This window comes from Caretta caretta, chromosome 6 (genome assembly GCF_965140235.1).
Source record: "Caretta caretta isolate rCarCar2 chromosome 6, rCarCar1.hap1, whole genome shotgun sequence".
Lineage (NCBI taxonomy): Eukaryota > Metazoa > Chordata > Testudines > Cheloniidae > Caretta > Caretta caretta.
In genome coordinates this window covers 67,826,997-67,842,597 of record NC_134211.1, presented here as the reverse complement: position 1 = coordinate 67,842,597, position 15,601 = coordinate 67,826,997, and the positions used below count along the sequence as shown (strand labels likewise).

The 15,601-nt window shown below is 40.0% G+C and overlaps 2 protein-coding genes across 4 annotated transcripts in view; one reads left to right on the top strand and one right to left on the bottom strand.

The window, feature by feature from the left end:
• The window catches only part of SNAP23 (synaptosome associated protein 23), a 42,537-nt gene extending 39,049 nt beyond the window's left edge, over positions 1 to 3,488 (top strand). For all 3 annotated transcript variants that reach the window (XM_048854939.2, XM_048854935.2, XM_048854937.2), the window contains one exon: positions 458 to 3,488. In XM_048854939.2, coding sequence (XP_048710896.1) covers positions 458 to 520 — 63 coding nt within the window. In that variant the 3' untranslated portion in view covers positions 521 to 3,488. The remainder of the gene's footprint in view (positions 1 to 457) is intronic.
• A 4,631-nt stretch (positions 3,489 to 8,119) lies between these two features.
• Positions 8,120 to 15,528, bottom strand: LRRC57 (leucine rich repeat containing 57). Its single transcript, XM_048854918.2, has 6 exons — positions 15,379 to 15,528; positions 14,065 to 14,248; positions 12,329 to 12,464; positions 11,254 to 11,522; positions 10,174 to 10,359; positions 8,120 to 9,170 (listed from the first exon to the last, which is right to left on the bottom strand). Exons 2-6 carry the CDS (start codon positions 14,146 to 14,148, stop codon positions 9,129 to 9,131), a joined length of 717 nt encoding a protein of 238 aa, XP_048710875.2. The 5' UTR covers positions 14,149 to 14,248; positions 15,379 to 15,528; the 3' UTR covers positions 8,120 to 9,128.
• Positions 15,529 to 15,601: the final 73 nt, after the last annotated feature.

The following is a 15,601-nucleotide window of genomic DNA, read 5'->3' as shown; positions in this document are numbered from 1 at the left end:
TATTTTTGTTTTGGTGGTGGATTCTGCTCCACACCCTCAACTCTCTTCCCTTAATTCCTCCAATTCACTGAAGCCAGTCGTTTTATTTATTGAGTTGCCTTGAGGGGCTTGCTAGAGAGATTGGATTTCTTCCCTCTGATCATTCTGCCTTTGCAAAACTACCAGCCCCTGCTGAGCCAATCAGTAAGAGCTCTTGTCTTCCTCCTACCTATCCGAATAGGAGCATCTTGCACTTCTGTGGTCAAGCCCATAAAGAAATTTTGACTTAGTTTTTGACCTTTTTTAACCCAACCTTTGTACTTTTGGACAATTTAAGCATTATACCCAGATGTATAAAAACTCTTTCCTTAAGCTATGTATTAAATCAATTTTAACATTAGACTAAAAATGTTTAAGACTTTCTTAGTATCTAGTCTTCAGTTACCTGCAATTCTTACACATGCTTTTCCTTTTTCAGGCGGATACCAACAAAGATCGTATTGAGCAAGCCAATGCCAGAGCCAAGAAACTCATCAATTAATGAGCTTTCTGCCGTTGTCCAGTGTCTATCTCCAGTTGCAAGACACCATTTTCATATCTGTGAAATTTTCTGTATTTCAGAACAACAGGGGTAGTGGAGTCAGGAAGCGAGTGAAGCAGGTTGCTTTTTATAGTACTTTCTTTTCTTATCCTTGTGTGCAGATTTTGCTTTGACTCCATCAGAGCAGCAACATAGCTCCTAATCATCTGCCCTACCTTTCTTAAACCTGCTCATGGCTTAGAACATTCTCAAAGCTGTAAAACTTTCTCTTTTCCTCCCTCACAACACAAAGTATTCTATTAAAATGGAATAAAGAGGGTGGTATAATTTTGGATTCATAGTTGTGGAAAGGTTGGAGAAGAGACTTTACAAGTTTGGGGTTTTTTTTAATTACTTAGAGTTGTGCATTCTCACTCAAATAGAAACTTGGTCATGCTTATTATGTGTATTTCTTAGTTTAGTAGGATAACCATAGTTTTACGGACACTTAGTTTAATTTCCAATCCACATAGAAACTACCAAATTTAAGACATTCTGGCCCTCTGGCTACTTGTGGGTTGAAGGCTTTAAAACACACGCACTGTAATTTGAAGGAAATGGGAGGGGAACACATGCATTTTCATTCTTTGAATGCAAAGTGATGACGTAGAGACCATGGTTAAAAATTATGCTGCATTTTCTGGTAATACTTGTATTGTGTATATTATTGGTTTTAAACACCATGCACCTATTTTACTGTTGAACAGAAAAAAAATAACTCTGTTTACATATTTATGCAATGGAAAAGATTTTGTATCGAGCTTCTAAATATTTCCTTTAAAAGTAGGCTCAACAAAGCTTTAGATCAAAATTTAAGATTAATTGAAAACTTAAGTCTCCAGGAAAACATCAGACAAACTCTGAATCTGACCTCCTATAGTAAGCATGCAAATTTCCCATCTGGATTCCATATCAAATTTACCTCTATCAGTTCTCCCTGGAATTTGGGTTGTACCTTTCTCCACTGCAGTACCACAAATCTCACCAAGTTCTGTTCTCCCACAGTGTGTTAGGGGTAGCTTTTTAAAACTCTGAATGTACATTAAATAACGAATGAGGGAATTTCTTCACACATTTAAGTACAGTTTTTCTTAGTCTTTTAGTTTTTAACCCATGTATACATAATTCACCCTCTATTCTGCATGATAGTTCTGAACTATGCATGTGCTACTTTCCCACCTAATCTTAATTTAAATTAAGTTATGTAATTGATAGCTGCTGTCCACTTATTCAAAAAGTTATGTTTCATGAAGTTAAATTTTTGCTTGGCAACATGTCGCAATAAGCAGAACATTTAAAATACTACCTTGCTATAATGAATGCTTCCTATGAAGGAACTACTTCTGTTCCTCCTTTCTTACCCTGTTCTAGGAATAAGATGCTTGCTCTATCTTTACTATAATAAATCAGTTTATGGATTGGACTTCAGAATCTGTAATGTAAAATATTCCAAATCCAAGTTGTCTGTGGTGGTAATTGAGGTTCCTTCTAATAATGGAGAATACCTCAATTGGCTAGAGTCAAAAAACAAAATTGTTCACAGGGAAATTAGATGTGGATTCATGTTTTGTCTTCCAATAAACCTAGACAATCTTATTCTCAAGATTCTAATGGTTCTGATTTGAGAGGTGGAGTGAAGTAGTTATGACTCTTGTGTAGGCTGAAAGGGAAATTGATGATGATTTCAAATAATGTAAGCTGTGATATTTGAATGTTTGTTGGGAATTTTTTTCCCCCTCTACTGATTTAGTTAAGGAATGACCAAATTAATCACATTCAAGCTTATTTATTCTTTGCAGAGTAGTTGTCCAACATTCTTTTTTTTTTTTTTTTTTTTTTTTTTAGAAAATCCCAGGGCAGAGAGATGGGACTTTAACCTGCAAAGATTTAGTTGAGTAATTTGGTAACCCCTTAAATGATGGGAATGCAACTCAACTATGCATCCCAGCTATCAGTTTACTGCAGGGGCTACTATAAAAGAATTCTGACTATGACAAAGAAAAGGGAGGACTGCTATATACAATAAGCAGAAAGCCAGGTCAAATTTTATGGAAAATCTAGTCTGAATAAGGCTTAAGAGACACAACCTTTTGTGGGCGATGGAAATTTCTCTGGGGTTGCATGTTGTCCTCTGTGGCTTCCAAAACAGCTGGAAGGAAAATGGATTTTTAATAAAATTAACTGTACATTAATCCTAGAAGTAGCTAAGGATATATATATACACAAAACATGAGTAGCAAAGAGGCATTTGTGGTGCCATTACCTACTGGTACAATAAAACCCCCAGCATGTGAAAGCTTAAGGGATTCCAGTACCCAATAACACTGCCATATACCAACTTAAGAGGCTTACTTGAAAGAACCTTTGTACAGAGCATGCCTTTTGCTTCTTTTTTTAACTTAAAAGTAGCAATATACTGCTGGGAATGGAAGACTTAAACTGTTGTTCCACGTATAACATTGCAGAACTCCTCTGCTGTAATTCCTTGTAATAATGAACGGGAAGGGGAAAAAAGTGTTCCAACATCTTACCTCATGTCTCATTCCCCAAGCTATTACAACAGATACTAGGTACATTGGCTAAGAGGATGTTGTGTCGGGTACATGGAAGATTAATATCCCAGGTTAAAATTGTGCCTTGCATGATACTATTCATGTTTATGTAGCTTATCTGGGATTCACCTACAACTCTTGTGTGCCCATGTGATATAGCACTGGGATATAGCTTGGTTTTTAGCTGAATATTAACATTTGTTTTGTAACGGACACAGATCTGGGTCCTTGAGGGAGTCAGTGCCTTAATGTTCCAGAGCAAACTGCACAGCAATACTGTCTTTTGGCGTTGCCTGTTAGAAGCATTTATCTTATTACACATCATACTTCCTTGTTCATCATACTTGCTGGACAGAATAAACAATTTATATGCATCATTTTTCTCACAGCATATCTGATTCTTAATGGCATTAAAAATGATTATTTCAGTTGCTAATTGTTAAACCGTTGTGTATTGTGTATGAAAAAATATAGAACTCAATTAGTTTGTTTACTATTAAGTACTTGCCATTAATTTAATATTGTTTTAACCTATAAACAGCCCAATCTACTGCCTTTGGACAATTTGAGAGAACGAAGTAGTTACCACTAAGTTTTCACTTCCTGCAATTTTAATCTTTCATCTTTCCTTGGATGTCCCGGTACTGAAAAGTGGAGAACCCAAGTGGTGGGAGCAGGTTCAGAAATTGTTCCTTTTTAAAATAATTCTCCATTCATACCCTGGCATATGCGTTACCTAAAGTGTTGTATAAAGTTGTAATTACTAGCAAGCAGTTGCTTATGGGAAGTGTCTCCATCTTTCTTTCCATCGTCTCAGAGCTGATTTTGAAAAATCTGGCTTTCCCTGTCCTAGGATGCCAAAGCAGAAGGAGCACTGAATGGTGCGGTGGTTTTTTTTTTTTTTTTTTTTTTTTGAAAATTTTGCCAAATGAAAGTTCTGGTGATGAAAAATGTCCCCCAACTCCTCCTCAATCCAGTCTAAATGAACTCTAGGGATTTCCCCTTTTTCCTATACTACATCACCTTTAAACACCACTGTATTCTACAAAGCCTGACCTGTGAGCTGTCTGCATAGCCTGACTTGTAGTGCTATCAGAAGTACTCCAGTTTTTGTTCCTGACCTGCCACGACAAAATTCTAGTTTGTGAAGTGCCTTTTTTGTAAATCGTATCCTAAAATACTATGCAAATACAGCTGGGGTGAGAAATTAAAAGGCTAGATAAAGGAGACAAAAGGTGGTGGATAATTGTAGATAAGATTGCAACAGCATTGAGATGGGAGGAAGACAGCAAGGGTAGATAAAAATAATTTTTGAAGTGTGTACATTACTCCTCTAGAAGAGTAATACGCTATACTAATGTAGTCTCCCTACTTGTCCATAAAATGACTGCAGTTGTTTCATCATTCCATCTTTTGTCTTCTGACACTACCAGTAAATGCCAATTGTGGCTTGTGCTGTGGACAGGCGGCCAGTAGGTACTATACTTTGAAGCTGCCAGCCTCATTTTACGTATACAATTAGTTACAGTCAATACTAATTTAGGCTGAATTTGAAGAAGCAGCCTGCTGGTTAAATGTTGCATATGTGGGTACAGCTGAGGGGGAAACAGGTGCAAAAGAATTGGAAGGGACTGTGAGGCATCATACAGACAGGAATACAGAGAAAAGGACAAATGAACTGTGGCTGAAAGGGGTGAGTGGGAGGAGCGTATAAGGAAAATATAAGGTGACTTCTGAGGCATAAACAGATTACATTTTAGTGTAGTCAAATGTAATCTATTGTGTACAGAAATATGTAAGACATCTTATGTTAGTAGAAGCAATGTACATTAATACAAGGATATACATTATAGAACAATGCTAGATTTATGTAGCTATTGTTTGAAAAGTTACCTATCCATCCAAAAGGCTAGAGCTGCTGACCAATTCTAAGTGACAGAGGTGAAATAGCTCCTCTCTGACTTATATGCCTTTCCCCCCTGTTTTGCCTTTGGTCTGACAAGTGGTTGGTTGTCCTGTAGGAGGTAAAAGAAGGCTGTATCAGTGTCATCTAAAGGAGCTACTCCCCTCTTGATCAGAATTATTGGTGACCCTGAGGATGTGGGATCTGTTCAAAGACCTTTTCACTGTTTTATTTGCCTGATGATCCCTTGCATGCTATTTTCCTTTAATCTGCTTTATAAAGCTGTCATCATTCTGTCTAGCTGGTATGTGACAGTGACTCACTGCAAAGGGAAAGTTACACTAGAAGTGCTAATACAGGCTGGAAGGCAAGAGTCAAATTGTCCACTGCAAAGACTGAGGTTTTTCTAATTTCTGAAAAAGATTCCCCAAAAACACTTTCTGGCTATCAGCTGCCATTCATCTATTGAAGAAGATCACACTTTCTACGAGAGATAGCAGGCAGCGTTCCGGTTTAAGAGCAACAAAACACTTTCCTGCCATGAGAAAAGCACTATTCAGGAAAGAAAAGGAGTACTTGTGGCACCTTAGAGCCTAACCAATTTATTTGAGCATAAGCTTTCGTGAAAGCTCACGAAAGCTTATGCTCAAATAAATTGGTTAGGCTCTAAGGTGCCATAAGTACTCCCTTTCTTTTAGCGAATACAGACTAACACGACTGTTACTCTGAAACCTATTCAGGAAAGAATGTCACAAACCAATAGAAGTGGGAGTAGCCTGTGGACTTTGCTATTGCTGAGGGAAAAGGAAGGAAGGAACCTACCCCCTTTTTTCCACTGCTCATCTAGTAGGGCCACCCACAACTTAGAGTACCAAATAAGTACACCACCAAGAATGTAAGAAGCTTGCCTGTGTGCAAGCCATCAACAAGCAAGGAATGTTACTGCTTTAATATGGACTACTTGTATAGGAGAAAGTGGAAGATTGTGTGTCTGTGTTCAGTACATCAGTAGCTAGTGAACAGCTTCATAGGAGTGGTGGTCTGCACTGCCTGAAGTATAAGGTAGCATAGACCATTCATTGGTGCTTCTGCTGTTTCTCAGCTGTTACTTAAACAACCTATCAATTTTTTTCAAGTTAGAGAGGGCAAGAGCATGTTTTATTCCTCCAAGCCAGGTTTTAAAAGGTAGTACTTGGTTCACTGGCCACATTACATGGTCTAGCTTCTGGCTGCCAGAATCTGAAATATTCTTGCAGGTACTGTGTTGCCTTCAAGGCTCTTGTTTGAAAGAGGGTGCTGCCCCTAGACAAGCTTCAGTCTAGTAGTACATACAGAAGGCTCAAACAACATGCACATTTAAACTACCTACTCTTTCAAGTGCTGAACTCCTGTACTAACCTACTTTCCACATGGGAGAATTTATGTTTGTTCTACTCCTGTTAAGCAGCATGATGAAGGTGAACTCTTTTTTTAAAGATACAAGACAGTGCAGTAGTTTAGAACTAGATAAATTACCAGTGGAAGGCACAGTCACTTATGTATATAATATTTATCTACTTGTGCTTTACAGAAAGTCGGTGTTAAGCCTGGCCTACACTACAGGGTATGGGCAGCAGGTATCATCAGCTGGGGGAGGTTGTGCCTCCCCAAACAGCCAGGTGTAGCCCTGACCATGCTCTGTGCCCAGGCATCCCCACCGCCCTTCTTCCTGCTCAGCCCAGCTTCAGTCTCCCTGTGGATGGCCTCAGCTTGGGCTGTGCCACTCACCCTCCTGGTGCTGGGGAGGCTGCAGCTGTGCTGCCCACCCTCCTGTTGCTCCAGGGTTAGGGGGCACTCTGGGGCTTGAGGCATGAACTGGGGGTGGGGAGAGACATGCTCTGGGCTCCAGTGTGGGGGTACAGAATGACTAGCCTCCCCCAGCTTGGGGTTCACACACCACACATGCTCTGGGGCTAAGTCAACCTAAGTTATTTAACTCCAGCTACATAACTTTTCCCATCAACTTACCTTACGCTTCTCATTCCGGTAGAGTACTGGAGTCGATGGGAGAGTGATTTGCAGTCAACTTAGCAGGTCTGTACTAGACCTGCTAAATTGACCCCTGGTGGATCAATTGCTGCAGCATCAATCCCCAGTAACTGTAGATGTACTTAGTGTTTAGCTACTTGAGATATAGGTAAAATTAGTACTCTAAGGATGGGAAATTAATACATTATCTATGTACTTTCAAACTTCTTGACTGTTTCTTGAATGAACTGAGCTCATGTTTAAGGATGACTAGCACTTTTACCTGTGCTAATGATGGTACTGCTCTGTCCCTAGAGCCACCACACACAGAGGTGGTGGATTTTAGTGAAGAAGATTAGAAACCAAATCAAGTCCAACATGGAGGAAGTTGTCCTTCAAAAAGTAACTGCTCCCACATGCTGGGATTTAAAATTCACCACACTACTCAATGTAGAGTATGTACAGAGCTTTTCAAGCTATGGCTGTTATGGGGAATTCAGCTAGATAGTTCCTTGCCATGTCTGACATTGCTTTAGGTACATACATACATATACACACACACATTCACTACAAGAATGGTAGAGGGGTGTGTGTGTAAGTTAAATGCCAGTCTGCTCAACATTTCTCTTGACTCTGCAACTTCAACTGTTATATCTGACTCTTATTGAACCTTCTGTATAAGCCCTTCCTCTCCCTGATCTACCTTTCCCAACAGCATTGAAAGGTTTTACATCTTACTCCATATTTACATCTTTTGTACATCCACCCATGGAACTGACTAAGCATTTGAGCAGTTTACAAATGATGCCTTAGGAACTGCTCTTATTAGAAATCCCAGAGGACTGGTCTTTTACTGTGCAAGTTTTTCTAGTAGAATTTCTACATAATCATTTTTGAACAGGTAAATAGCCTTTGAGGGACAAGTTAGTTAAATGCTTACTGTCTTCCAGCCATTTTCTCTTTTCAAAAGGAGTGTCTTTATTTTTAGATTGTCACAAGTAGTTTTATACAAAAAAATCTAATATAGATTGGTAAAATAAACCCTTCAGGTAAGCTTAATAATATAATCACATTGAAGTGGCAGAAATATGGTGAGAATTGAGATATTTAAACTACAGTTTAAGTGTTTTACTAAAATAAATACACAAGTTAAATCTATTTTAGTACCTGTTACATAATTGCATACACTTTTAGCTCTTGCTGGGTGCTTTTGGTAGTAAGGCAGCTGTAATAAGGTGAAAAAGTTTTAGACATGACTCTGCAGATGTGAGGGCTCATCAGTGCAAGGATAACAGTTTTTCCAGAAAACTACATTTTACTGAAGACACAGAGAAAACCTGTTAAGTAGTCCATTAAATAGCAGTATGTTCAAGCAGAAGGGAATAGTACATTTCTCCATAAGTTAGACAGCCTGTAAAGTGTACTGTGAATTGATATAACTGGTAAGAGAAAAAGATGATAGAAACAAGATTTGATTACTAAAGCAGTTAATATAAAATAGACAAGATAAATTCACCATGTGAGCTCATTTAACTGTTTGTGCTTCATGAAGTGTACACAATTTTTAGTATTACAACAGATATGTGAAAGTTAACCTCCAGGCTAGAGGACATTTACAGCAAGTACTGTAGTATAATTTAATATTTTGGAATTATGGTGGTAGCAGAACTGTAGTACACTACCAGGCAAACACATGTTAGATGCAAGTATCCCACTTTAAACAATAGCTAACTCCCCTCTGTAAGGATGCAGTAGCAACTGTTGTGAAAAAAGCTTATGTCCTTTACCTCATCAACTATATACTCCTTTCTCCACATAAGTCATCCTGAAAAGGGAGAAAGCCAGAAGTATAACCAGCTTCTAGCTAAATTTAACAGTTCAATGCCTAGGCTGCAATTTCCCAATGTCAGATTTTTATTTGAAGTGGTAGTGGCAGCAACATAGCAGACTTATGAAATGAATATTGTCAGTTTCCTCATTGCCACCATCAAGCCCAAAACTTTCAATCTTGGTTTAAGTTGTCATTCCAAGCAGACTGTGCTGCTGATTATGCTGCTTTGGTCACCATCTTTTATGTCCAATGATACAGACTCAGAACAGCAGTCCATCATGTAAACTTCTTCTTGGTGGCTGTGAACCGCTCCATGTACTAAAAAGCAGAGAGCAGAGAGAAAGTTAGTTGTTCTGAAATTGGAAAGTCGGTGATACAAAAGCCATACTGAAACTGGCCATTCCTAACCTCACACAGAAAAGAAGTCATGTGGAGGTTTTATTACTGGTGAACTACAGCAGCATCCCATTCATGCAGCAAGGAAGTTTTAGAGTCATGAACATCTGTTGAATGAATTTGTAGATTTACATAAATAGGTACTACCTACAGCCTCCAAGCCAATACAGTAATTTGTCTCAGAGACCAAGCACCCCTTATCAGGTTTAGAGGATGCTGTGTGAATTAAAAAGCAAATACTGTAGACAATTCCCCTTCTATTATGCCTAGCCTCTACCCTATCTCATTCAATGGAGGTGCTTTGGTGCCTTATGATGATCAAGTGATGCACCACCATCTTAGCACCAGCTGTCTTCCACTCTCACTTGTCACCCTAAATAGACAAGATCAACATCCACAAGAATACACTTCTCATTGAAGCATTTTTATAAAGCTTCCCCAGAATAATTTGGGGTGGGGGAGAAGCAGGGATAGATGCTGGTCTAGTCTATTGTGATAAAACAATTGAGTTAAAAATAATAATGGCAAATACTTACTTTTAAGTACAACTGATTTTTCCTGAAAACATTAAAATCCTAGCTATATTCTACACACATATAAGGGAGGACCCAGGCCTATCATTTATGTCACTAAAACGCTATTAGAGTTTCCCTATTTATTTTGTATCAAACCAACTTAAATTCCTTGCCATTCTCCCCACTATTAACAGAAAAGGTTCCTGAACCACAGACAGGTCCTTTGTTGTTATCTAATGGGCAAGGCATAAGGTCATCCTTGGAAGGTCATCTACTGCCAATGGCGGCAAAGATACTTGTGGACTGTTGCAAGTCTCATCCACCAGCAGAACTCTGATCCCCCAGTAGTCTGAGATGCATTCATGAGCAGGAAAGCAAAAAACATTCACTGGCGACATTTTTCTACAAACCTTGTCATAGCCCTCCAGTTCTCTGAGTTTCTTGATTTCAAAGAGATTACCCTCCACTGCAAGCAATGAGATCTGGGAATCACTGAGTATGCTCTGAGGAAGCATGCTGAGGTCTAGACAGTTCTCTTCCAAACGCAGGACTTTGAGGCGTGGACAGTGAGAGATCTGCACTGAGATCTGGGAAATCTGACATGGTCCAAAAGAAGAAAGTGGAAAAAAAGCTTGAACACAGTACATTTTTTACTGATAATTTGTTATTTGTAAGTACACTGATCTGTGTTTCACAACTGCTACAGAATCTGACTTCAGTTTACTTGGCCACTTTAACAACATTGTTGCTTGTAGATTAACTGGGTTAATGACAGGAAACGAGAACTACTTATTTTCCTAGTATGACTAGCATCTAGCAACTTTATATAATTTTAATTCTGAAGAAATATCATACCTCCTGACTTTAACCATATAAAGAGTTTGAGTATTTCTAAAATGAGACCCTGGAAGTGAAGCTGTCCTTAATTCTAATACCGTACACACTATGACGTGCAGTGGTGACATGAGTTCAAATCCATTTGACATTAATCAAATTAAAATAGCAAGAGATTGAAAAGCTGTGCAGAGCCAATAAACAGTTTAATCCTTTTATTCTAAGATTCATTCACCATGCAATTTTCACAACCACAGACAACTGGCATCTGGATACCTCTCCTCAAAACAGGGCCCACCTGGGAACTTGAATACAGGGCTTAGTACTACAATGCATTTGGTGGAGTGGGAGAACAGAATAGAGTGGGTATGTCTGAGGCATTAATCTCACAACAGGAAAGTTATTGTTTAACAAAGTGAGCCTGACCCTATAAAGGCTATCCCAGTAAGTCACATCAGGCAATAGAAGATATCACAGTAGATGAAAACTAGCTAGGTATTTATATGGATCCTCCACCACTGTCATACCCAAAAGGCATTCCTCTCACACTGAAGTGGTACCTGCCTGTCCTGACTTCTGTGGCACACAGAGAACTAATTCTTTAAGACTCAATCATGCCTTAAGTCCACATGCCTCTAAAGCCTCAGTTTCCAGACCTGGTTCTGATTCAAATTGAGTTCAATGGCCTGCAGGTCCCCCACTGTGTCTGGCACGCTCTGGATCTGGTTTCTTGAAAGATCCACCACATCTAGGTGATGAAGACTGCAGAGTTGGGTGGGCACAGTTCGAAGCTTGTTTCCAGAAAGGCTCAGGGTCTTGAGAGCCAAGAGTTGTCCAAAGGTGGCAGGCAGCTGCGTCAGATGGTTGCCATTCACATGCAAGGTCTCGAGTTTTTTCAGCTTACACAACTCCTCAGGTAGAGCAGCTAACAATAAAATTATGAAGAAAGAAATTACCTAATCTATTCAGAGGAATCTGCGAGTTTTCATATCCATTAAAAGCCGAGTCTGCTCCTGTGTGGAATATACAACACTATTCTGATAGGATTTTCCAAGACAAAATTCCTCTCTCCCAAACCACTACGCTAAACGCATTTTGAAACATTTGAAGTAAGTTTAGGAGTGAAGTACTGGTTTAAATTTGTTCATCCCATTCATTTTAGGTAAACAGAATATAAATAGAGTTGAAATTTGGCCAAGACATGAGGCATAACACTTTACTTCCATAAAGGATTCTATGGCATTGCTAATGACTACAGGTGGTCAAGAATTTAGTTTTATCACTCACCCAAAAGACAACACCTCTAGTAGCACAGCACCCCTTAATTCTGGTTGCTAGCTTTGCTGGTCTTCAGGACACTGGCCCAACAGGAGTGACATCCACTGAATCAAAAGCACTGTTTTCTGCAGGACACCATCTTCAGAGGTTTTCCATGCAAGTACTAAACTATCTGACTTTCCTCAGCTTTTAGATCAGACAGGTTCACAGCACACACTTATGTGGTTTTAAGTACTTACACGTTAGTGCAAGAGTGAAAATATAACAAAATTGCTAACTAGTTTTGAACAAATCTAATTTTCTCCTGATCATGAATTCCAAGAGATTTTAGTCTAAGCAACCAGTGTTTCCCTTTGCATTTTGTAAGAGTCAGGTTATCACATTTAATGTCAGACCAACAACAAAGAAATCTAGTTCTTTTTAGAAATCTGTGACAATATTAAAAACTCATACCCAGGTTGTTGTTGTTTAAAGCAAGACTCTTAAGAACAGAAAACTTTCCCATCAGTGGTGGCAGGATCTCAATTTTGTTGTTTGACAAGTCTATTGTCCTTAAGTTGCTAGCTAGCTTCTGCAGGTCTTCAGGAAACTGGGAGGGCAGGGGGGGAGGAAAGTATATACAGCATTAAAAGAGCTGGTTTAACTTAATAATAGACAATATAATTTCATGTTATCAGTCTTTCAGTATTTACACTGCAGTTCAAGTTTACATTAGTCCACATGATGCACAGTGTCTCACCATCACCAAAAGTGAGATTTACAGAATTCGAGCAAAAATAATATATGAAGTTAATTTTTTTCAATGGCACAAAAAAAATAAAAAATTAAAAAAATGCAAGCGACATTTTACAGACTCCTAGGAAAACTAATTCTTAGTCCAGAGTTCAGTCTAAATAAACAGGACAAAAATAAAGAAAAAAAGGGCGAGGATAGAAATATAGCACAATACCATTTACAAAACTTTTCATTTCTATGTTCTCTTTAATGCCTATTAATAACCTATGCTATTTGATTATTTCCCCCCTTTTGAAGCATGATGGAAGCTAAATAAAGCCCCTTCTTCCTTCAGTTCTCTGTTTTATTTTATATAGATTATAAAAAACATTTCCTTCCATCTTACTGTAACACTTGTCTGCTCTTTGGAACTTACCTCCTTTCTTACTCACATACTTTGCCATCATAAAGCACATGTGACATTGTTACATCATTCACTGGTGGATTTTTTTTTTTTTTTAAAGTCATCTACTCTCACAGTCAGCAACAGCACCAAATATCTGCAAATATCTCCTAGTCCAGGGGCACACCACAGGCCAAATCCAGACCACCAGATGCTTTTGAACGGATCCCAAAATTTACTTATTATTATTATTGTTTTTTTTATTATTTTCTATGGAGTCTGGATCTTGACCCAGAAATTTGGACCTGGTCTAGTCCTTCAGGGCGGGCTCATGTTTTAGCTTTTCCCTGCAAATTATAACAGCAATTTATCATATTCCCTCCCCCACCATTGCAAGAAAGGCAGGAGTGAAAAGGAAGATTAAATATATCAGAGAAGTATTTTACTCCCCCTATCCACAAAAAGTAGCCTGGTGCCGTGCTATCTTGGACATCATACATACGGCAGCTAGACTCAACAGCAATTGTTTAACTCTGATTTGGATTTTTCTGGGAATTGGTCAAACAAAATCAAGTCAATCTCAGATAATGTGTTAAAACCGTACGCACTTATGGACATGCTTTACTTTTGTCACCTGAGCAGTTCCCGTCAAAGGGACCATTCACATGACTAAGGTTAAGCATGTGAATAAGTGTGTGCAGGATTGGGACCTTAAAAGTATTTCACAAATTTCAGAGTATCTTGCATAAATATACACAGTTATAAAACTTATCTTGTGCTCTCAAGTGAAGATTTTCTACTGAAAGCCACCTTTTTGGTTGCATAAACTTTTAAGAGTCCTGGATTTAATATATTTGTTTTAAATATAAAACCAGACATTATAAAGAAATACAAGTTTCCAGGTAAGCAGAGCATCACTGATTGTTAAAGCAAAGATCCATGCAACAGTGAGGTTCCTGAAGCATTATTTATACAGCACAATTAATGCTCATGGCACTTTACCAAACAGAAAGATAGAGTCCCTGCTTATGACAATTAGTCATGTACATGTGTAGCCAAAGAGTTCTACTACCTCAGACAGACCCTTTCCAGTTAGCTGGAACACGCCTGTTTTCTGGGCTGTCTCCAAGTGAGCTTTTAAGGCACTATTTCCCATCTTGCTGGTCTTGTGTCAAGTATACAGATTTTGTTTAAGGCACAAACCCAGTCCAGTCTCTCTCAATCACGCTGCACTGGATTACATGAACCCAATTTTCCTGTTAAAAAGCAAATTTACAAAGTCATTTTGTGCATAAGAGTTTTCTTCCATGATGGCTCACCTGGACATGTTGAATGGTATGCTTAACGTATCAAGCTGTATTTCTTATCCCTAGTTAACAAAATATAGGTCTTAATAAGATTAACCCGATTTGTCATACTAAGATGCCTTCATTTAGAGTTGTCTGAATGCTAAATTAATGGCATGGAAGTTGGGAAGCATGCAATAGTGGAAGACAAGATCTAAGTGTCAGACTAAGCCATGTGTACACTACAAACTTTAGTCAAGATAAATTATAGTGGGGTAATGCCACAGCAGTTACTATATCACTCATATGCATGCACACTTGTCTGATTGCATTAGTGCTTCATGAATTCAATATGTTAGGCTTGGTCTGCATTTAAAACTTAGGTGGACATGGCTACAGCACTCAGGGGTGTGAAAAATCCACATCTATGTGCTACAGCTAGGCCAACCTAAACCCCGGTTTAAAGGTCAATGGAAGAATGCTCCCATCAATCTAGCTACCAGTAGCTCAGGGAGGTGGAGTTCCTACAGTGATGGAAAAACCACTCCTGTCCCTGTAGTCTGGCTACAGCAGCATAACTAGGGCGCTATGGCTATGCCACAGTAGCGCCCATAGCGAAGACATGGTCTTAGATCCCTCAGTCTCGTAGAGGATTCAGATAATCTGGTTACATAACTGTAGGAATTCGTACAGTTCAGCACCTGATAGGGACAGTTTCCAGTTAAAACCCACGGAACTGCCGCCCCTGGATTCTACGGTATCAAGGGGGAAGGAGGGTGACTGATTAAGCTAGTCACCGACCGCCAGGAGCTCGAGCAGCTCCAGCCAGTCCGAGCTCCCGGCACGGGCCAGTCCTTCTGGGAGGAGGCCCAAAGGCGGCTCCGCTTCGGGCTGCGTAACAGAGTCAGAGACGCCTCACGCCGCCGCCCCGCGTCAGAGCCCATCGGGCGGCGCTGCCCCCGTCTCGCCCGGCCAGCGGAGCCGCCGCTCGGGGCAGGGGGCGCCACAGGCCCATGCAGCCGGTGTCTCCGGGGCACCTCACACACCCTCCCCTGGCTGCGGCCCCAGCGACTGCCAGGCCGGAGACCTTCCCCACCTACCGCCGCCGCCGCCCTCTCTCCCAGCCGCGGCTCTAACTCCCCATCGCGCGTCTCCACACACCCACGGACCGGGTCCGGCTGGGCGTGAGAAGTCACCCAGCCGCCGCGAGCCCCGGAACCGGAAACCAGGCCAGCGCCCCTCGACAGGACACATCCAACATGGCGGCAACACAGCCGCCAGCGCCGCTCCAGACATGCCACACACAGCATGGCGAAGGGGGCG